We start from the raw sequence: 21,634 nt of genomic DNA on the forward strand, positions 1-21,634 counted from the left end.
ATACACATTCCCAAGATTTTAATTATGATCAACCTCTACCATTAAGTGTCTATAATTTTCATAAAATATGATTTGATTTTTAATATTGCATGTAAGGATAGATAGGTTCCACTTTTTTGGCAGTTCTCATTCCATGTCAGTACAAACACATTTTCAGCGGTTTACTCCCTCACACTGACACCACTGGCATAAATTTTCCCTCCTTTCTATGAGAATTGGAAAATTATTTTCCTCTAAAATAAACCTTTGTTAATTACTCCATGGAAAGCAAAAGAGATCAAACCAGCAAAGATAAATGACATATAAACAGAATAGGTATTTGAGCACAGAGCTTGTAATACAATAGAAGGCACCACTAGGTAGCGTTTGCACTCTTAATGTGAACCCTGTCCCCGCAAATTATTTTGCACTCCAACTTCTGTCACAGGTGGTGCAAGGATCTTTAGGTGTCAATGTATTTGGTTTTAAATTCCCTTCAGAAGTACACTAAAGTAAGTGTGACGAGACCAGTTCAGTGGCTACGGTGCTCTACTCGCGTGCTGGGATCTCACGATAGTCTCTCGTCTACAGTAAATTTTTTTCATAATTTCTTTCTAATTTTTCTTTTACAGAAGCCAGCTATTCGCAATTATTTTCAGGATTTTTTATGAAAATTGTATTTCTTTGTGAGGAAATTCTTTTTGTGCACGTGCGGTATCAGCTTTTTTCCCACGAAAGCTTTCTTTGAATTACTTTATTTCCGTGATGCAACATGACATATTTTTAAGATACACACGTACATACTTGATTTCCTTTTAAGTTGCAATGTGATATTGCGGACTAATTCTCACAATTTAAGCCTATTTTTCTAAATGGATAGCATTCTTTGTTGAAATTACCACACTGCAGAGTAGGAACTTAACTGGAAAGCGATATGCTTTACATTTAAGAATTGATGATGCCCTTGACGGAAGAAGTAAAAGCAAAATTTACCAACAAGATGCTTATTGTGAGCCTCTTGTAACAAATGGGTAGCATTTAGATGTGTGAGCGCTCGCTGAAAAGATGCTTGTCCATCACCAACTCCGGCTCACGTCCTCTGGATATCAATGCTTCTCTCCCAACGATTTGAAAACTAGGCTTAAATTGTAATAATGAACCCACAATACGACACTGAAATATAAAAGGGACCTTAGTTCCCTCTCCATATGCAGAAGGCAAGAATAAGAATTGTCCTTCATGCACCATTTTATCACTGAGGTATAGACTTCATTTGAACTACCATTTCCATTAACTCTACTTTTGAAATTACAACTTTATTAAACAACATTACCGAAAACATCAAAATATAAAAGACAAAATACTCCCTGATTTGGCATTTACTGTGACCACACTGGAAAACCAAGCATGAGCAGTCTTTTAAGGCAAGATAACTCGATCCACATTCGAAACACTAAGCTTCACACTTGGCAGCCATTTGTAGCACAACCACTTAGCTTACTTTGTCCAATGGCTCTCAAGCTACCATTTGCATAAATTAAAAAAATACAAATAATAGGTAACTTGAAAAATCACTGCGCATGATAAACTTCAGCAATTTAAAGTGTTTTCAACTTCCACAGGAAGTTATGTTCTTTATTTTTACACTAAGTACCTCTAACGATGTCACTCGATTGTTCTTTCTCGCAAATTTCACTTACATACATGGCCTAAAGTCCACTGAGATTCTCCTACACCTTCCTAAGCACCTCACACCTGCAATTGGACATACTAATTAGGAATTCCTAGATTTCAACATCCTTAACATCCAGATATGTCCTTCCGATTCTTCCTGTGCCATCTGGTTTCTACTGGATCAAATCCCCTTTCTGAAGACCCTATAACTGCCCATTCTGGAGTAGGAGCCATGTAATCCTATATTGGAAATAGAGAAAGAGAGTATGAAACACAGAACAAAGCATGAACAATAAACTGCGACAAATTATGGAAATGACTAATAGTCATAAAAATAATGCTTTTATTGCCAGTTATTAAGTAAGATGCATTAAAGGAATACCAGCTATTATATAAAATATTAATATCACAATAAAAATAATAATAAAACCAGTACATGCCACCACTTTGAAGGTTTCAAATGATGATTATTATTCAACCTGAAATTTTGAAAAAGTCTACTTGAAATTATATTTGACTTGATATTTAAGATAAAGTCGTTTTTTCTCCTAATAATCTTTTTTCTTTTGCTTTGTATGGCTCATACATGAATGAGAACTAAATCAAAGATACAGTGTCCGGCGATACGGTGGAAATCTTTGATATTCAGCTTATTAAATACACTTGTCTGTTTCCACACTCTTTTATTTTCACCGACCATGGTTACGGCAACTTGTGCCTTATCAAGTTGCCGAAACCATGGTCAGTGAAAATAATAGAGTGTGGAAACAGACAAGTGTTTTTAATAAGCTGAGAACTAAATCCTTATTTTTCTGATTGTATGTACATATTTCTTAGGCAATAACAAATAATTCCAAGAGGTATTTTGAAAATAACTTTTTTAATCAAGGGTTTAGCACACTGCAAAAAAATATGTTACCCTTTTCCATTTAAGTTCCGACACTGAGAGCTAAGAGAGGGAGTAAGCTTTATAGAGGGACTAAGCACTATAGAGAATGTATGTTACATGTCCATTTCATAAATGAATCATTCAAAACAACAACACCCAAAATACTAGGATTCAGATCTCACATAGTCAACCAAATTACACGTAAAAGCATTAGGCCTTCCGCAATCGAAGAAGGCTGAAATTGCAGTTACAATTATAAAAGTGTCACAATATGCCCACTAGTGTAGGTAAACGAATGTTAATGGGTACTTCTCAGCATTGGCACCTTGAAATCAGGGCGCATACTTCATGACCCATAGGTATAATAACATTATGTAATTTTAATTAGTTCAGCAATATTTTCAACAAAAACACTGCATTAAACAAGTGATTTTGTACAAAGTCACATGCACTGATGCACAAACACACCAAGGGTGAAATTTTCCGTTAAAAATATTAGGTTTAGCCTGGATTCAAACCTGGACCTCTAAATTGACAGTCAGGAAAGCTATTTAGTTGCACCTGCAAGCCATCTCCATCAAAGGTGAATCTCATTATGGTTTCCAAAGCTAGTTCAATAAAACCAGTATGAGCTTCCCCATGGAGGAAGATGGTTTGAAACTGTACTTTCACATTAATATTTAATCACGACCATGGTTTCAACGTTAGACGTCATCATCAGGTGAACTCTACAGAGGTCCATCACATCCTTTTATACCAGGCTAGGAGGGGGAGGGAGGAAGGTAATTAGGTTGAAAGGATTGGTTAACAGAGAAGAGGGAGGGGGGAAAAAAAACCTTGGTCATGTGGTATGGAAGAAGTTAGGGGGAGGAGGCTCCCTTATGGGGGGCACGGCAAGTGCCGTGCCCCCCATAAGGGAGCCTCCTCCCCCTAACTTCTTCCATACCACATGACCAAGGTTTTTTTTTCCCCCCTCCCTCTTCTCTGTTAACCAATCCTTTCAACCTAATTACCTTCCTCCCTCCCCCTCCTAGCCTGGTATAAAAGGATGTGATGGACCTCTGTAGAGTTCACCTGATGATGACGTCTAACGTTGAAACCATGGTCGTGATTAAATATTAATGTGAAAGTACAAAGTTCTTCTTTCTTAATTTAATTATGAATCGCTTTCACCAAGTTACGCCTCAAACAATTAATTAAGTTTGAAACTGGTTAGCATGTCTGAGCGGCAATTGGGAGATTCAGGAACGGATTCTAGCTAAGCCAAATAATTTTTATCTCGGTGAATTTCTGTGTACTTTTTCTATTTATATCTAATTAATTTTTCGGAATTGGCACCTATTATTTCCCTACCCTGACTAGCCCCCTGTTTGCTGAGACTGAGAGGAGTTCAAGATACTGCTCCCAAGCATGATACTGATACATACATAGTGGTGGCATGTGGTCATTTACACATGAGTCATTCAGTGATTTTAGAGTCAGTCTTTCAAGACTCCACAATAATTAAATTACAATAACTGCATGGAATTGTGGGCAGAATGTACGTACTTCTTCCCCAATTTCTCCGAGACGGGAAATTGATGATTAAACTTGAACAAGTAAATTAAACGAAAAATCATTAGTGGAATTCTCTCACTTTCAGTGAGCCCTTTTTCATTCATATCCTTGAAGATTTGCCTATGATAATGCCACCAATGACTAATTTGAAATAATAATTTTTAATTATGCCCATACTTCCTATACTCTAACCCATTACTTCTCAAAAGCCATACCACTTGTTTATCTCTCGGATCAAAAACTTCCCCAATGATAACATCCTATCATTGACTCTTAATCTATAAGGCCTTGAAAGCATAAAATAGAACACATTGCTATAATACAAAGATAAAAGAAACCTTGCTCATCCAATCAGACTCAACCCAAAGTGTGGTTCTGATAGGCAAGGATGGAGCTCACTAAGGACTAAACCAGCATCGAGATTTTAACACATCCACCACCTTCTTTCCCAAGGTTAGCCAACACTTCACCAAGTTTTGTTCAAGGTGTGCTATTTGCACCAGGACCCCTTGATAAAGCTGAATCAATGGTCTACCAAATGGATCAACAAAAATATATTGTCCTCAAGGACTAAACAATATGAATAAAAAAGATTCTTCTTTATCCCTAACACAATAAATTGAGAGAGGCAATTGGAGAGAATCAAAAAAGAATGCAACTATTTATGATTCATAACAAATTTCTACCTCATCCCGAATAAAATATAGAGGTAAGGCACTTATCCAACAGCAAGGCCTTAACTTATCTACTCATTGCATTCCATCACTCAACAGCTTCTAAGAGAGAGAGAATTTTTTCGGGTCTTTCATAAGGAACACCAATGTATAAATGTGCATAGACATGTACAATAGGAAATTAGACAGCCAAAATAGAAGATTAAAAGATACATATTATCTGTTCAGGATTGTTTCTTTAGATATTTTTACTATTGGACTCAGTGCCACACTGTCCCTGCACCTTAGGCACAAATCCTAATTAAATTCTTGTTATTTCAAAGAAGGGAAGGGTAGGAAAAGATGAATAAAGATAGAAAATGTAACTGACGCAGCAATGAATTTCATTAAAATTGGAAAACTGAATGACTCGATAGATGATACCATCAAATGTTGGAGTCCATAGAAAAGTGAGTACACTTCACACATGTTAGGCATACAACTAACGGTATTAAAACCTACCTTGGCACTAAAGGTTTGCTCTCCATTTGACGCATAATACCTCTGCATCAGTTCATGGAACTTGGCATAATCAATCCATGTGTGCCACTTCCCTTCAACCTTGAACTGCAAAAATAAACATGGTGAGATGAATGTTCAAGCCAAAAAGACATTGCAATCAGGGACAATAGTGAAGTATACTGAGAGTCACAATTAAAATTTGGAAAAAAATGACAAAATAGTGCCAGTGCCTCATGCAAAAGCACACTAAAATGAGAGAAAGCTTCAATGGCTTAAGGTATAATCAGTTAATAATTTCTTGAACATATGCTACCACTACCGAAAAAGTTGTCATTCCACATCTAAAAAAATTATTTTCATCAATGTCAAGAACATCATTAAACACTGATATTCATCATTCTTCAGTAACAAGAAGATTACCGTTCAAAAATGGGCATATTGCTCCATAGCAGAAGTCAAAGTTACATGCACAAAAAGAAACACAGAATAACTCTTAAGGATAAAATTGAAAAATAGGTCCTAAATGGGGTTATATGTATTATAAAATTAATTATACTTGAGTTAATTTCTCTAAAATCAAGTCAGAATATCTTTTGATGTACTTGTTTTTACATCTTCAAATTCATTGCACATGATTTAAAAAGTTAATATTTTTCATGTGAACATCATCATCATTAGTCAACAATCCTAAGATTGGTTTGACGCAGCTCTCCATTTCTCTCTCCTATCCGCTAATCTTTTCATAGCTACATATTTATTCTCTTTTACATCCTTTATAACCTGTCCGATATAACTCATTCGGGGCCGTCCCTAAACAAAAATTAACATAGGGGTCCGACAAGGATGTAAAGGATTCTTCAACATGCATATCAATGGCTAAGTTCCAACAGGACATATCTCAAAATTTGGCCAGTATGAGTCAATAATATTGTTTAAAAAAAATAAAATTCAAGCAAAAACCAACTCTATTTGCAAATGTAAGCTTCTTATTAAGTTTTATGCATTTTTGATTTTTAATTTCAATTAAAATTATAAACAATTAAAAAAAATCGTTTCTTGCTCCCCTGAAAAATTGCTATTTTTCAGATACATGTTGTCAGAAATTAGCCATCGCTATGGAAGAAGCAATGAAAGAAATTGGGGACAAGGAATAAAAGAAATAAAAATGAATGGAGATGAAATCAAAATGTTGTGCTTGGCTGATGATATCACTTTTGAAGCAGGAAACAAGAAAAACTCATGCAATTGAAGACAGGGGCAAAGCTACGAATTAAGGCTAGGGGGGGTTTCAGGTGCAACTAATACTTAGGAGTATGGGTGTATTGCATACCCACCAGGGTAAGCGAGATTTGTGGGGGGGGAGAGGCCCTCCTCCAGAAAAATTTTATGATTAATGGTTCAAAATGGTGAATTTTACGGCTTTCTGAGGGATATTTGATTAATCCTAACACTATTCTATACATAATCCTAATCCAATTAAGTAAAATGGATTTAGATCAGAGAAATAAAAATATTTCTCTGAGCTCATGGGGGGGGGAAGGGGGTTTTTATCCCCCAATACCCCACTCGCTGCGCTGCTGTGGAGGGTCATACTAGGATGCTGTAATAAAGCAAGAATTATGATGGAATTCCTGCAGAAGACCATGAGGGAACCAAAAAAGTAAGCTGAGAATGAGGACCAAATGCCATTGTAGGCAGGGATGCTGACTTACAAAAAAATATTGGGGGGGCCCAAATTGGGGATCTTGCCCCAGGAAATTTTATACGTAGTGAGTTTTAAGTTTTTTAAGCATTTTAGAAGTGTCATATGATCAATATTAGAACCCTGACAACTCCAATCTCGATATCTGGACACTCCTGGGAAAATCGACAAGCCTGACACATTTTTTTCTCACACCCATAACGAATTTGTGAGAGGGGTCGGGCCCACTCAGGCCCCATGGAGTTGGTGCCACTGATTGTAGGACAGAGTAGATAGGCCATGTCCTAAGGCACAGTAATTAAGTAAGAATTATAATGGAGGGAAAAACTGAAGAAAAATCCCCGAAGAAGACCATTAGGAAACCAAAAGAGCAAGCTTAGGATACGAAGAAATGAAGGGCTGCTGTTTACCAATCCTAGGATTGTAGTAAATATTACGAACGATGGAACAATTTTCAGAATGATTACTTTTCCAAACGTTCCTTTTTACCATCTGATATAGCGACTAAATTTCATAAATGTGGTTTGTAACAACAGTTGATATATTTATTGTTTTTTTTTACTGATTTAATTTATAAGCACACTTTAAGTCTTGTTTAGGCTTCAACACAATACCTTTAAAACAGAGTTATTTTTGCTTTTCTTACCTTTTCATGTGCTATTAGCACACAATTAGAATGTTCATGCTCAGAAGCAATTTCATAATTTGGTAAATAATCTACCAATTTCTGAACAAAAGATACTACTTCTTCATGCCATGGAACATTTTCCATTGTAAGTGAGCTAGCTTTTGATGTGCCGCAGTAAGTAACTCCCTGGAAAGATATAAATATTATTAACCATGGGCAAAATGCACATTGAGAATCACAATGCCAAAGACAGATGATAGGCATGTACTTCACCAGAAAAATGAAGCTCGTTCATACACAATTCTAACCATTTAGCATAGCTTGCTTACCTTAATTTCAATGAAATCTGGATTTCCTAGGGCTACAAGTTGAGCATAATTTTCTATTTCTTCAGCATTCCAAGCTTTCACTAATGTCAGCCTATACACAGTGCGTTGACCCTGTGATTGAATAAAAGTGTCGAAAAACAGCTTAATAAAAACCAATGACAGCTAAAATAAAGTTTTGCAGTCTACTTGGTAGAACTGTTCCATCATGTGATGAATTAAAGTACATGCTATTTTCCACTAATGTCTAGCAGTAAACTAATTTTGACAGTAGAAATGGATCCTTGAAAATACCTTAAAAAATTGTCAATAAAACCAATATCTACTGCAAAAATTGCCAGCTTATTTAACCATCACGCAATGGATGACATTGATGATATGAAATGGCACTAACCTTCTCTGAGAGTGCTTTAAGGCTGTCAATGAACCTCTCCCAAAAATCTTTGAAAAGTGGCCTGTCAATTTTCTTCAAGCTATCCTTGGTACTTGCATCCACACTTACATAAAGTTGAGTGACAGGATCCATTTTCCTGCAATTAAACATGAAGGGTGAAGATTCTTTGAATCAGATACTTAGGATGCAAATTCACAGAAAAATCATATCTGAATTCGGTATTTTAGATTAACGCTTCAATGGAATAATCGTCTCTTAAGAGGAAGTAAAATATCCGATTCTATCTTCCTATCGGCATTGAATTAGGTTGCTTCCCTTATTCACTTGAGAATTTGTTTCTATTGAGACGATTCTACATAAAAATGTTTGAAAATTTTTATCCCAAATAATAAGGTGCCCTCAAATTTTTACTTCTTTGATGATGTTTACAATTTATGTCACTAACGTATGATTAAACTGCAATCCCTATTCCATTAATTTTCTTAGACTGCATTTGGTTATAACTTAAGTTTATCACTGACTTCCAAGCCTAGTATGCAATTCAATATGTTGATAGTTGAGCGTTGTTTGTGAAGTGTATGGAGATCATACGGTTCAGGATCTCAAATCTGGAAAGCTTGGGTTCGAATGAGTTCTGGATATCTTCTTTCATCTGCAGTGGAGATCCCACAGCAATGACTTTGATGATCGATTTCGGTTGATTTCATAAGAAATGATCATTATGCAATGAATTCAAAATAGTTTCCTATGCCTCCTTATGGTTAACAAGGTACTCCAAACAACTACCAAGAAAATTATTCGTCAATACCTAAAATCAATGATCCAAGTCTGTATCCAGTCCAAAAAAAATCCTAGATCCATCCTCCTCTAATTCTTAGTAAAAAAAATCCAATCTTTATTTTGCACAGAATTACCATTCTCTATCCAATTACAGTAGACTCGTTAATACAAAGAACTTTATTACGAAGTTCTCATTATTACGAAGAAATTTGTTGGTCCCGACAAGGCCTATACAATTTATAGTAAAAGAAACATTATAAAAAATTTTCGTTATTATGAAATCACTAACCTCAGTCCCAGTCCCGGCTGTTACAAAATGAACATTATTACAAAGTTCCACGAAATTGCAACAACATTTAGGTGGATATACAGTTATATACATTTACATATATGTGAATAAACACCATTCACATCTATGTTCCTCTGAACCCAAATGGTACATGAAGGCATTGATCAATTCAAAATATGTATACAGAACTGATAATTTTTCATCTTTTCCACATTACTTCTTAGCTACAATTACTTCATCAAGTCAATGTCTTTTTAGATTACTCATTTAACGTATTCCTTTCCATCAGTCTACGTCAATTCTCTGCATGGTTCCAGTGATAATTCCATATCCTTTCCTTCTAAGCACTGTTCCCTAAATTTCCAACTTTAATTGATTATGACTTGTGGCTAGCTATTTCAGCAATTATAACAAGACCAGTAATCTTTGAATGGGATCAACAAGTCAATAGTGGAATTGTTGTTTCACATCCTATATACTACTAATCAACCACAAAAAATTACCTTATTTCAGCTGGGAACTGGGCATTTGTTACAAGGAAAGATGATATTTCTTTGGAATGCAGCAGTCTCACTAATGTATTTATTTCTGGGTACATAATAGGTTCCCCAACGAGTGAAAGTGCACAGTGCTTCACTTTCATACCCTCATCCAGTCTTTCCTTCATGATACCAGGAACGCCTGCAAGCCAAAAGCAACAATTCAATCAGTAAATGGATATTTCAGTTCAAACTATAAGTAACTGAGCAAATTTCTTTAATGATCTCATACAAAATATCATCATCACCTTTAAACTGATTTATCATTTTGTAGTGGTTGTCCAGTGCACCATTTACAATCATTTCTGGATCATCCATTTTCCATTTCCACTCAGTTCCTACAGGGTTGGAATGATGCCTCCAACAAAATACGCATTTGTTGGCACAAGCAAGACTTGGCGTTGTTTCCATACAGCGATGACTCTCGATTCCATAGAATGTGTGCTTGTAACATCCACCTCTTCCACGAAGCATTGACTGAAAAAAAATGAAGAATTTCAAGGAAAAACTACAAACAGTCCAAAAATAAGGTAAAAGCATAAGTATTTAAAAGAAATTCGTGCGCAAATATGAAAGGCCAGCAGACAGTTGCATTAACCCAATCCTAGGATTGTGGACTGATAATGATAACGATGAATGTATGAAATAATTACTTTCAAAACTGGCTTCAGATAAGAAATGCTGTATTCTCATAAAGGGAATGGGAATGAAAATAAAAGCCCAAAACACAAAAATTCCAATTTCGCTTTCTTATAACTCGAAAGATTTCAGCCAACAATTAGATAAAAAATGCAAAGGGCATCTCAATCATCAGTGGTAGGTTGAAAGACAAAGTAAGAAGAGTTATTAGTGTATCAGGCAAGGTTACTAACTTCAGGAAGGAGTACATACTATCTTTTGAACGGTGAAGGGGGTGAAAGAGTGGGGGAAGAAAAGAGCCAGGGGTAAACTGATGCAGAAGAAAGAACAACAAGAAAGAAAGGAAGTACTTAAGACATAGAGCCAACATGAGAATAAGTCAAGTCAATACTGAAGAAATTAAAAATGGTGAATCACCGGAAGGTGATGGAATACCAGTTTGAACTGATGCCAATGGCAATTGATGCACTACCAAGGTACCTACATAATATCTTAACAGCACAGAAAATGGTGAGACTACAGAAAGGGTGGACAGTGCCAGTTGCAGCACAACAAAAATTAGATAAATGGGATTCCAGGAATTAAAGCTGATCTCATTAATACACAAAACCAATATAATATTTTTTTAAGTAGCTGAGCTCTACAATAAATATATTAATTCTATGTTAAAATTTCATGCCAAAAGAGTACAGAATGTACCTGCAGCAATAAATCACAGCCCTAAAAGAACAACACATCGCCTTTTTCCCTAGCATTGAAAAATGCCGTTCACATCTTTACATAAGAAACTCAACCTAATAGCCTCCCATGCAACAAGAGGAAGACAGCTCATAATCTGCTGCCCGAAGATGTAGATCTGGAGTAGAGTCTGGCCTGCAGCCACAAGCCATCCCATGATGCAGTCGGTGATACGAAAGAGAATTTTGAGCCTGATGAGTACTGTGTTCTGCCATACTGCCTCCTTTTGTGAATAAGGCGTGATTCTGGTCATGCTCCCGTCCAGTGAATGAGATTAAATATGTATCATTTGTTTTCCATTTTTTGTCCCTTTCAAAAATTACAGCATGTGCGTACAAAGAGTAAATTTTAGGTGGGCATATTTATTATTTCCATTTTGTTTAAATTTGAACTTTGAGACCATGGTAAATGTATATTTGTAATTTGAACACTCAATTTAAAAGTAAATTCTTTGTTTTATTTTCAATGATAGTAATGTGTAACATTTTATTGTTCTTTTGCCATAGTTAAAATATAAGTGCCAACAAGATTTCTATGTCAAAGGCTCTTCTCAACCCAAAACCATCAAGCCGATAAGTTTTAATCAATTCCCCTTTTCCCAGGCACGTGGTATATCACCACTGTCCATCACGACCAATGCAACTCCAACCCTTCACCTTGTCGCGAGGACATGGTTGCCGCGTCGCCGTCACCCAAACCGCTGTGCCGTCTGAGGGCGGCCTAGGATAAAATGTGCGGGGAACATACACTGTTGCGAGGGTCATACTATGTTGCATCGGCGACGGCTGAGCCACCGTCTGGAGGGGTATATAAACCCCGTGAGTCCCTCGCTCACCCCCCACTCTATCGGGCCATTAGAGTCAACCGGATCGGTTCGCCTGTGTCACCTCTGCCCAGCGCAGACCGACGGGCGACCTGAGCTCTCCTCAGTGTCTCCTCATCCCGGATCGGCTCGCCTGTGTCACCGCTAACCAGCGCAGACTGACAGCCGACTCGACCTGATAGACCCAGCCCTCTGGGCTTGCATTGTGAGTGTGCCGCAATACTGTGTACTCATTATACTTGTGATTTCTCTGTACTTGTGATTATTGTCATACTAAAACTACCAAAAGTAACACCAACTGCTTCTTGCTCATTGATCCCTCCTATGTCCCATGCAACAACCTTTTAAAATACCCTTTGGTTGAACAATCCTAAAAGAGGAGATTACAGACGACACTAACAAAAAACAAGTATCATGCCCCTTGAGGGTGAATGTTGCAACAAATGTTGAAAATTGTCAAAAATCTAGCAGTAGACATTATCCCAGCAGGCATTTAGTATTAATATTGAAAATCAATATTCCTGTATCAAATACTTAAACCCATAATAATATATTTCAACTGAAAGAAAGCATACCTAATAGGTAGAGGCAAAGATTATCGGTGAATAAAAACTGTGAATTTCGTCATAAAAATCTGTCAATTTCGGTTTAAAATTTCGTCATAAAACTGCAATTTCGTCATAAAAAAATAGTTTCGTCATAAAAATTCACTCGTCACAAATATTGTTTTTATCCCAAGAACAATAATCACCAATAAAAATGCTTATTGGCATCTTAAATATATTTTTAATGGTAAAAACCATGACAAAGAAGGGTCAAAGCAAATGCTAAAGGAATAAGTTAAGCATTTGTTACATACACATCATAAACACTTTTTGCTATGTATGTATGTATTTCAACCGCATACCGCTTGACAAATGTGGGATTTATATACATGGGGAATATTTTTGATTGGTCTAAATTTCATTGTCTCATTGGCCTGCATGATGTAAAAAACTTATAGTTTTTACTTAACAAATTGATAACAAAAGTCTTTAAGGTCTTACACAAAAAATATAATATCAACACATGCAATTACATATGTGTTTGTCAATTAACTATATTTTTTTAATATGCCCTCTGAGATTATTCACACTCTGGAATTTAAAATTGGCTGAATCCTTATTTTACTAGAATTGAGATCCATTGGTCAAACTTGACTTTAATTATACATTTTTGGAAGTTTAGTGGTTCTTTTATTTATATTTCCATGCATGGAAAATCCTCTTCCTGCATCTACATTTGCCACAGGTATTCACAGGGTTTTCACAAAATTTTCTACAAAATGGGGAAAAATCATTTTAAAGGGCAAGAATTAGTGGAAGTACTGAAAATACTTTTCCTTCTTCCTGAACTGATCTAACAGAATCCTTCAGAGCAGAATAGCCAAAAAGTTCTTGAGTTTCTGTTAATGATTATATGAGGACATAAGCAACAATTGTGTCTAAGTCCTTCACATCAGTTGTCAATATACACCTTGAGTTAAATAATCTTCCCATGGCTGTAATAATGTTCCTCCCTGGGTCACTATACAAGGAATGACAACTTGATATTAGTCTTTATCCTATTTGCTTCAGGACCTCACACATGGAAAGTTTCACAGATTTTTTGAGACTATTAAGCGAAGATTCATTTTCTTTTCCAAACTGTGCATTGCTGACTAGGGTAAAGGAATTCTATAAATTAAGGTTGATTCGGTTCTTAAATTTTTTCGGCTCTCGGTACCGTTCTGGTTCTCCCCCATCAGTTCTCGATACTCGGTTCCAAGGATGAACTCTATTTAAATTTGCCATTAATTCAGGTAATTAAACAACCACAAGAAGTGAATGAAAATAATTTCACGAAAAATGTTAATTAACAAGAAAGGTCTGTTAAAAAAACTCAAGATCGCCTCCATAATTTTATTTACCAAGTAAAAAAGTTATATAACACATTGTTAAGAATGCATGATCGACCAACATGTCTCATTACATCAGGCAGCCACTGGTTCTTTCTCCAGGTTTTTTTTGTAACTTCTAAGTGAGATTAAAATACATTCTGTGATGTAACTAGCTTAAATTGTTACTTAAATTGACAACTGATTTGCATGCTTCACTCTCGCAGTTCTTATAACCTCAACAATAAACTGCTCAACACGCCGGTACAGCGACAACATTCATAAACTAAGCGGCCATGAATTAACGTAAAATTGTAATGCGGGGTTGCATTCTGCAGGATAACCACACTTCTCGACGGCTTGCATAGGTTTATCAACTTACGAATAGGCTCTCGAAACGCATCTTGCTCGTATATCGCAGAATTGCTGTATATACACATGAATCAATCTTAACACCACTCTCAGACGAAACGATTTCCCGCTGGTGCCGTTCACGGCACAGCACACGGCGCTGCAGAAAGTCGTTTCGTCTGAAAGCCGCCCGAATTTCACGTGAACGGCGGCCGGTGAAAAGTCGTTTCGTCTGAAAGCGGCCTCAATGTAGCATAGCCTATATTTCACGCCGTAGACGGAGCATCGCCGGGCCGGATTGAAATGGGCGCCTTGCCGTCAACGCAACGGTGTGATTCGACTCGTTTGAAGATATCCATAGATCTATAGTATGTTGAAAGAACGTCACCGTGCCGTGGCCGGCTGCAGGCGAAAAGTCAGCTTGTTTGAAAGCGGCCTACGTGGCAGCGACTACAGAATGTTACAATTTTGGCGAGAGCGACAAATTGACGACCCCTTAAATGCGCGTGCTAGGGAGCAACTCTCAAAAGAAGAAAGACATTGACGCCATGCAATCGGAAAGTAATATATGCGTTTTCAAAACTTTTTTTTTTACTTTTTGGCCTTGAATACGCTGCGAACCATTTCGGATTTGGGCGCCAAATTCAAATCCTCGCAACAGTTCCGAGCCGGTTCCAAAGCACCGACTTTATGCGCTCGGTTCTTGATACCGGTTTTTTAAGAAAACTTAAAGTAACGGGGTATTTTTTACCGGCAACGGTGGAAAATATCGCGCCAAATTCGCAGAAAAAGTGCTTAAACGCGAAATTTCGTGGAACCAAGTGAATTGCGCGCAACCTTGAAAATTTCGCGTTATATTTCGCGTTTCGCGAAAATTCGGTGCCCCTACTAATAGGCAAGGTAAATGACTTTATTGGGAAGATTGAAAGGATCAAGATAGCAAGAAAATAGAGGAAATATCAATTGGAGTTAATAATGCATGTAAAATATCTGCGCCTAATCAGCACAAAATATTTAACTCTCAATTTTTCTAAGAGGCACGCATGTCACCCTCAGGGTCCATAAAATAAACATCCCCGAGGAACACTTTTTCTTTCAATGAAATTCAACTCAATCAACCCCAAATGAAACATCAAATCCTAAGCACCATGACTGCTGCTTTAACAGAGCAATCACCCAATGAAAATTCTAGCACTAAGAGTTTCTCAAAAGTAAAAGATTTATAAACATACTTTTGTCCAACGGCAAAGCTTTACTCCAGAGTGACTCCCAATTAGACGGTATCCTTGTTTGGTCAAAGATTCTCTTAGCAGTGGAGTGATCATCTCCTTGGGCCCTGTATCTGTGCCTGCATCCTCCTTAGCGCCATCTTTCATGTGCTTCATCATGCTACCCAGTTCTTCCAAGTCTAAAACCTGACCACCAGCATCTTCACCCGAATCAGAGTCTGACTCTTCATTGTGGCTATCACCCCCACTTGAGTCACAAGATGACTAAAACAAAAAAAGAACAAAAATTGAAAGAGGAAATGAAATATTTTAAACAATAAAAGAAATAAGGATAATGGAAAACTACTTATGTGCACTATGCAATGCACACTTGCAGCATGAGCATACCTAATTAAGGGAGTACAATAGTGACAACAAAAATAATGATAGAAATAAAACAAAAGAGAGTTACCTAAATTAACCTCAGTACAAGACAATCATAATGGAGTGCCCAAGAAAACATACTCATTCAAAACACTTTCCTCCAAACCAAACTTATATTGCCATAGAAGATGGGATTACAAAAAACAACTTGATCAAATAATGTTGCTTGAATGCTATTTACAAAGACAAAACTTCACACAATTCTAATACATGCATAATTTTTAGTAGCAACAGATGTGTGCACATATACTATACATAAGTTTTCATACACAAAATGGCTGAATATGAACACAGAAGTAAAAAAAAGAGCTTCATTTATCATTTTTATTTGTGAGTGCTGCACCTACATATATTTCACACGCTCTTAATTTGTAACAGGCTCAAAAAGAAATATTTTCCCCCGACAGCAACTTTTTTCACTTAGGTTTCCAACTTTATATACGTGATCTAAAACTTGCAATTAGACGTTTACAATTAGATACTAATTGCAATTCTTTACTCAGGTTTAGCATTCTCATACCTGAAGTGCACATTAAATCATTTACATCTTAAAAGAGGGTCATTCCATATCAGTTCACCCAGGCATGGCACCCACCGTCTCGGATTTTAATGAAATTTTTTTCACTAGCTCATTTAATCACTTTTTCACAGATCTTAACAAACTTGTACATTGCATGTGCTTATGATAACCACTGGTTTTTTGGATGAGTGATTTCTAAACACGAGGAAGAACATGATGTGAAAGTGAAATTTATGCACCCATATCGAAAATCCCCATGTGATGGAATTGGTGGTACTGTAAAGCGTTTAGTTTGCCCGAGAGAGCCTCCAGAGATGTTCGGGAGATGCCTTAAACACATTGAAGTGTATTATTTAAATAATTTTATATAAATTAGTATTTCCATTTATCCTCTAATGCACAGTAAGAGCATAATGTATTTTGATACCAATTTTTCCATAAACTAAAACACTTGAAAAATGGGTAAATTCCAGGAAAAAAGCATCATTTCACATTTCTGAGCCATTTGGATTTTTTTACCCTCAGCTGCCACAAGCCAAGTATTGCTATTAAAAAAAATTGTATGAACAAGAGCCACATTCACTTGACTACATGTTTGGTCTTAGATTTACTGACCAATATTTCAAATATATCCTCATGAAGGTATGGATACACTTATACTTATTATCTTACAGTACGTGTCCAAAATCCCTCTCACAGGGGCAGAAAAAAAAGTAAAACCTGAAATACTCATAGTGGCAGTCAAAACACCACCATTTTTATTTCACAGTATATTGGAGCACATATTAACCTTCAATTAAAAAAAAATTGGATGAGTTAACTGCTCTGCCTTTTGGTGATAATTCTGAAAATATGAAGAAAATATGAAGTAATTTGAGCTAAAAAAATCGGTTAATTAACAACTGTTGACATCATTTTGGCCAACATAACAATGCAAGGGGAATAAGAGACATTACTATGGAAGCTATGTACTTGGATAGACAAGGGGTCAAAATTTCATTCAAATATGTTATGTGGTTTCTGAGTTATGAATTTTTACCCTGTGCCCTGCACTCTGGAATTTGACTCCCACTAGCGCCACTTCTGAGCAAACATCTCAAACTTTGACTCCTCATATCTTGCAAACTATGAGAGTGAGAGAGGAAATATTTTACATGGGTCATTAGATAGGTGATAGTAGCTAGTGACAAAAATTTCATCAAAATCCGAGTCGGTGGGTGTCATTTTGAAAATTTCTGGGTGATTTGACGTGGAATGACCCAAGACTGAATTTCATTAAGATATCCTGAAGATTTCTTCAAGCCCTTTGATTGCTCCTCTAGTAATAAACAAGTGCTCTGGGAAAAAGGGAATGATTTTTATGAGTGAATTTGGGAAAAGAAAGCAGTTAGAAGGGGACAACACAGCATTATTTCAGAGTGGGCCTGCAGGCATTCAATAAATATACAGACATACAAATCCATCTATTTCACCTATTGATAATTGCCTGGAAAGAAACTGGTCGAGTGCCTTAATAAATCTGAGTGAAATACAACAAAGTTTTATTTTTATCTATCATGTCAAGATTCCACCAAGTAACCTTGCCAACCATTGATTTCATACATTCTACAGTTCCATTGCAGGAGACTTTTGTTTCTCTTTTGAAACGTAGGCTTTCGCAGCAAGATTCATTGGTGTCATAAGATTTTTGGAGCAGCTGTGTTCATTGAACTTTGTCATGCAACCTTCAATGGCCACTAATGGTCGCAGGTCCCATCATCAGGCAAGGCGGTAGCCAGGGGGGGGATCAAGGGGGATTGATCCCCCCCCCCCCCCCCCGAAATGAAAAAAATTAAATAGATACTTTATGCTCGCTTGGTGCTTACACGATGATATTATATAGTGGCGCAGGGACATCTAGTTGTCCAATACGACTTAAGTCAATGATTATCTAAACGAATTTGTAGGTGCAGTGTGTGTAGTTGCAGTGCAGTTTGTGAAATAATAGTGCTGTGAATTAGTAGAGAGGTGAGTGACTTATGAACCTCCTGAGGGACTGCAGAATTGACATCGACACCAAGGAGTTAATTCACTTGGTCACTGCAAAAAAAAGCTAGAAGGCTAAATTCAATTTTATAATAATATTTTTATATTTTCCTTTAAGGTTTTATAATAAATATGTATAATTAACCGTATACGCTATTTTATCTATTTTATAAAAATAATTTTATGTTTGTCTACTATTCCATAAACCCCCCCCCCCCGAAAATATTTTCTGGCTACGGCCTTGTCATCAGGTGATGAATGATGATACCTACAATTCACCTTATGATGCGACCTGCAATGACCACGAAAGCTTGACAAAGTGCAATATGCAGCTGCTTCCGAAAGCTAGAGATACTTTTTTTAATCTCTTTCAGCGGATGTTTCCCTTTCTACAATAGATAATCTTTCTCACTATCCCTCACTCAACCCTTCCACCTGTTATGGGACAACTATGGTTCACTCAACTATACAACTTCCGACAATACAAAGCCTAAATCTTTCACAGGAGCAATATTCACCTCAACTGCCACTCCTTCATCCTCTTCCTCCTTGTGGCCTTTCCCCTCCCCACCGCATCCACAGCCAGCCTTACCCTTCCATTTGGCCACTTTCTCCCACAAGCTTGTCTGCCATACTTCAAAGTCCTCCAACAAACCTCCATTCAAACTTGTCACGGGGTTCTCATCTCCCATTCCAAGAGCAATGACTCGCACAGCTTGCAGTAAATGCAGACAGCCATCCATCTTCTTGCCAACCTGTACAGAAGTTTTATTATAAATAAATAAGTCACTTTTCGATTGAATTTTTTTGGAATTTCGTAGTAAAAAAAATTCGCTTGGAAAATTTTCAATTAAAAAAATTAAATTGTACCATTTAATTGAACGTTTCAGTTGAGTATTTCCAATAGGGTGTATATGGATTACTTCCACCAATTGCACAAAAAATTGGACACCAGAAAAAAAAAAAATTTTTTTGGGCAGCCCATGGCTTAAGGAAATCATCAGTCAAGACAGGTTTCACTGTTCTTGGAAGGGACAAACAACACATGCAGTAGAAGGTAAGAGGGTTGGGAGGAAGTAAAATAAGTGGTGAACTGAGACACACCAGGATTGAAACAGTTGCACTAGTGAATGACTTGCCAACTGATGTACATTACAGATGGCAACAAGAATGAAACTAAATTTTTTACAGCTTAAATGGTAGAAAAGAATATTGGCAGTAACTATGGGATAAAAGGAAATTTTATGGTACACTTTTAGAGAAAATATCTTTCATTTATACCTTGTTGAAATTGTCTCCATACAGCGAATTTCCAAGGCCAAAAACAGCATACTTCATGCCTTTCAGCAATGTTTTCTGCACTCGAAAATCATTGGAAGCTTCTTCAAGCCATTTGAAAAACCAGGAAGCAGATTCTGGAGGACTACCGTCAGTATAAGTGCTCACCACAAAAATGCATAATGAAGTATCATTGGCCTATAGTTCAGGAAAAATGAGACAGCATAAAATCGAAATTTTCATAGATAAGTAAAAAGTTAAATATCAATTATCATTGGTAAAAAATGATACTCACTTCATCGCTGAGATTATCCTCAGGGTCATACTTGGCTAAGTCCACTATATCGTTCTTCAAATCTCGTTTCTCGGCACTTATGGATAGTGACTGAGCGAAAGCCTACAAAATAAAAATATGTAAAATGGTATGCAATTCAATATGAAGCACGGCACCTCATGTGAAGCGGTAAAACATTATTGAGTACCTTAGCATTTCCTGTTTGTGTGGCATAGAATATTTTAACGGAATCGATAGAACCCTTAGTTGTCTTGCACGTTTTCTTAGTTTTACAGCAACCTTTCTTGCCACCGCACGACTTTTTCTTGGGTTTAATTCGCTTTATTTCCTTGGCAACAACTACTCTCTCCTCGGGAACGATCTGAGAAGATGTTTCGATCAAAGCTTTCGTTGCCAGCACCGGTTTATCAAGTTTTCGGTTAGTAAATGTCCAGCACAACAATACGATTATTGCTCCAAACATAAAAGTGGAGAAAAATAAGTTTCCGATCAATGGCACGCCTAAGAATAAAATCATGATGATTGCTTGTCTCTTAAGGCTGAAAAAGGGGGAGTTAAACCTCAAAACGTAACGGAGGCAAGAAGACTTGTGAACACTCGTTACTACTTCTACCACTCTGTGCTCTACGAGAATGTAGGTCTGTCATCACAGCTCATGTCACCGACACCGAATCATAACATAACTTGAACGATTAAAGGATTACATTAGTAGATGCACTCTTGACAATGCAATGGCTCACAGCTGGAACTTCACATCCACCACCGCCTTTCGGCAATTTCAATGCAACTTGTACAGAAATAGTACGCGTCGAGAGGAGGTAAATGATGATTCGATCAGAAATTCCTGCCTTCCACCAATCCTCACATCGACCACTCGTGGTGGTCCCGAGGAATGGTGATAATAAACGTTCAATCGACTGAAATATTCATATTTTTTCTTTCGGTGATGATTAAGAATCGAAAAGTGGTGTAAGCAATGATTCACACCAGCAAGCTGCCATCCACGCTATCACTTTAAGTCCTAAAAACTGCCTTATTTCAATGCCTACGTGATGAACCTCATTCGACTCATGTACACCGAATAAAATAAACAATAAAAGAGGAACGAATTGCGATATGTGCGCCAAGATGTAATAAATTCGAATGGTTGACCCGGATGACCACTTCGAACAATATTATCTTGGCGAACTTTCGAGCTAATCTCGAATAAATTTCAAAAGAGAATAAGCTATTTAAAATATTAAGAAGTTATAGTGCGTATATTTCCTTTAATGGAATAATTTTATCGTTTAAGCGAAGGAGGTCGATTTAAAATGTGATCCGTTGGTGTTTTGGGTTCAATACTTGACGTTATCTTTGCGTTATCAGTAACGAGTTTTGTTTCTGATTGAAAGTCAATTCGTAAGTTGGTTATACTAAGGAGTCGAGTTGGCGTTTGGGATTCTTTTGATTCTATCACGACCATT

General features: G+C 36.9%; 1 protein-coding gene across 1 annotated transcript; it reads right to left on the reverse strand.

Annotated features, from left to right (window-relative positions):
- Positions 1 to 1,276: 1,276 nt before the first annotated feature.
- On the reverse strand, positions 1,277 to 21,255 carry LOC124159093 (S-adenosyl-L-methionine-dependent tRNA 4-demethylwyosine synthase TYW1-like). Its single transcript, XM_046534634.1, has 12 exons — positions 20,356 to 21,255; positions 20,169 to 20,270; positions 19,877 to 20,071; positions 19,114 to 19,350; positions 15,631 to 15,891; positions 10,181 to 10,409; positions 9,897 to 10,074; positions 8,325 to 8,460; positions 7,934 to 8,044; positions 7,623 to 7,790; positions 5,275 to 5,379; positions 1,277 to 1,893 (listed from the first exon to the last, which is right to left on the reverse strand). The coding sequence occupies exons 1-12, from the start codon at positions 20,683 to 20,685 to the stop codon at positions 1,780 to 1,782; spliced, it is 2,166 nt and encodes a 721-aa protein (XP_046390590.1). The 5' UTR covers positions 20,686 to 21,255; the 3' UTR covers positions 1,277 to 1,779.
- Positions 21,256 to 21,634: the final 379 nt, after the last annotated feature.

This window comes from Ischnura elegans, chromosome 5 (assembly GCF_921293095.1).
Source record: "Ischnura elegans chromosome 5, ioIscEleg1.1, whole genome shotgun sequence".
NCBI classification, from domain to species: Eukaryota; Metazoa; Arthropoda; class Insecta; order Odonata; family Coenagrionidae; genus Ischnura; species Ischnura elegans.

Bases quoted from the DNA above. Each gene is read 5' to 3' on its own strand.
- LOC124159093 (XM_046534634.1), bottom strand. From the start codon at position 20,685: ATGATTTTATTCTTAGGCGTGCCATTGATCGGAAACTTATTTTTCTCC. The intron at 15,892-19,113 runs GTGAATATTGCT...TTTTTGTTTTAG, and splicing joins ATGAAGGAGTGGCAGTTGAG to TCATCTTGTGACTCAAGTGG. The intron at 5,380-7,622 runs GTAAGAAAAGCA...TTATTTTTGCAG, and splicing joins TGCTAATAGCACATGAAAAG to TTCAAGGTTGAAGGGAAGTG.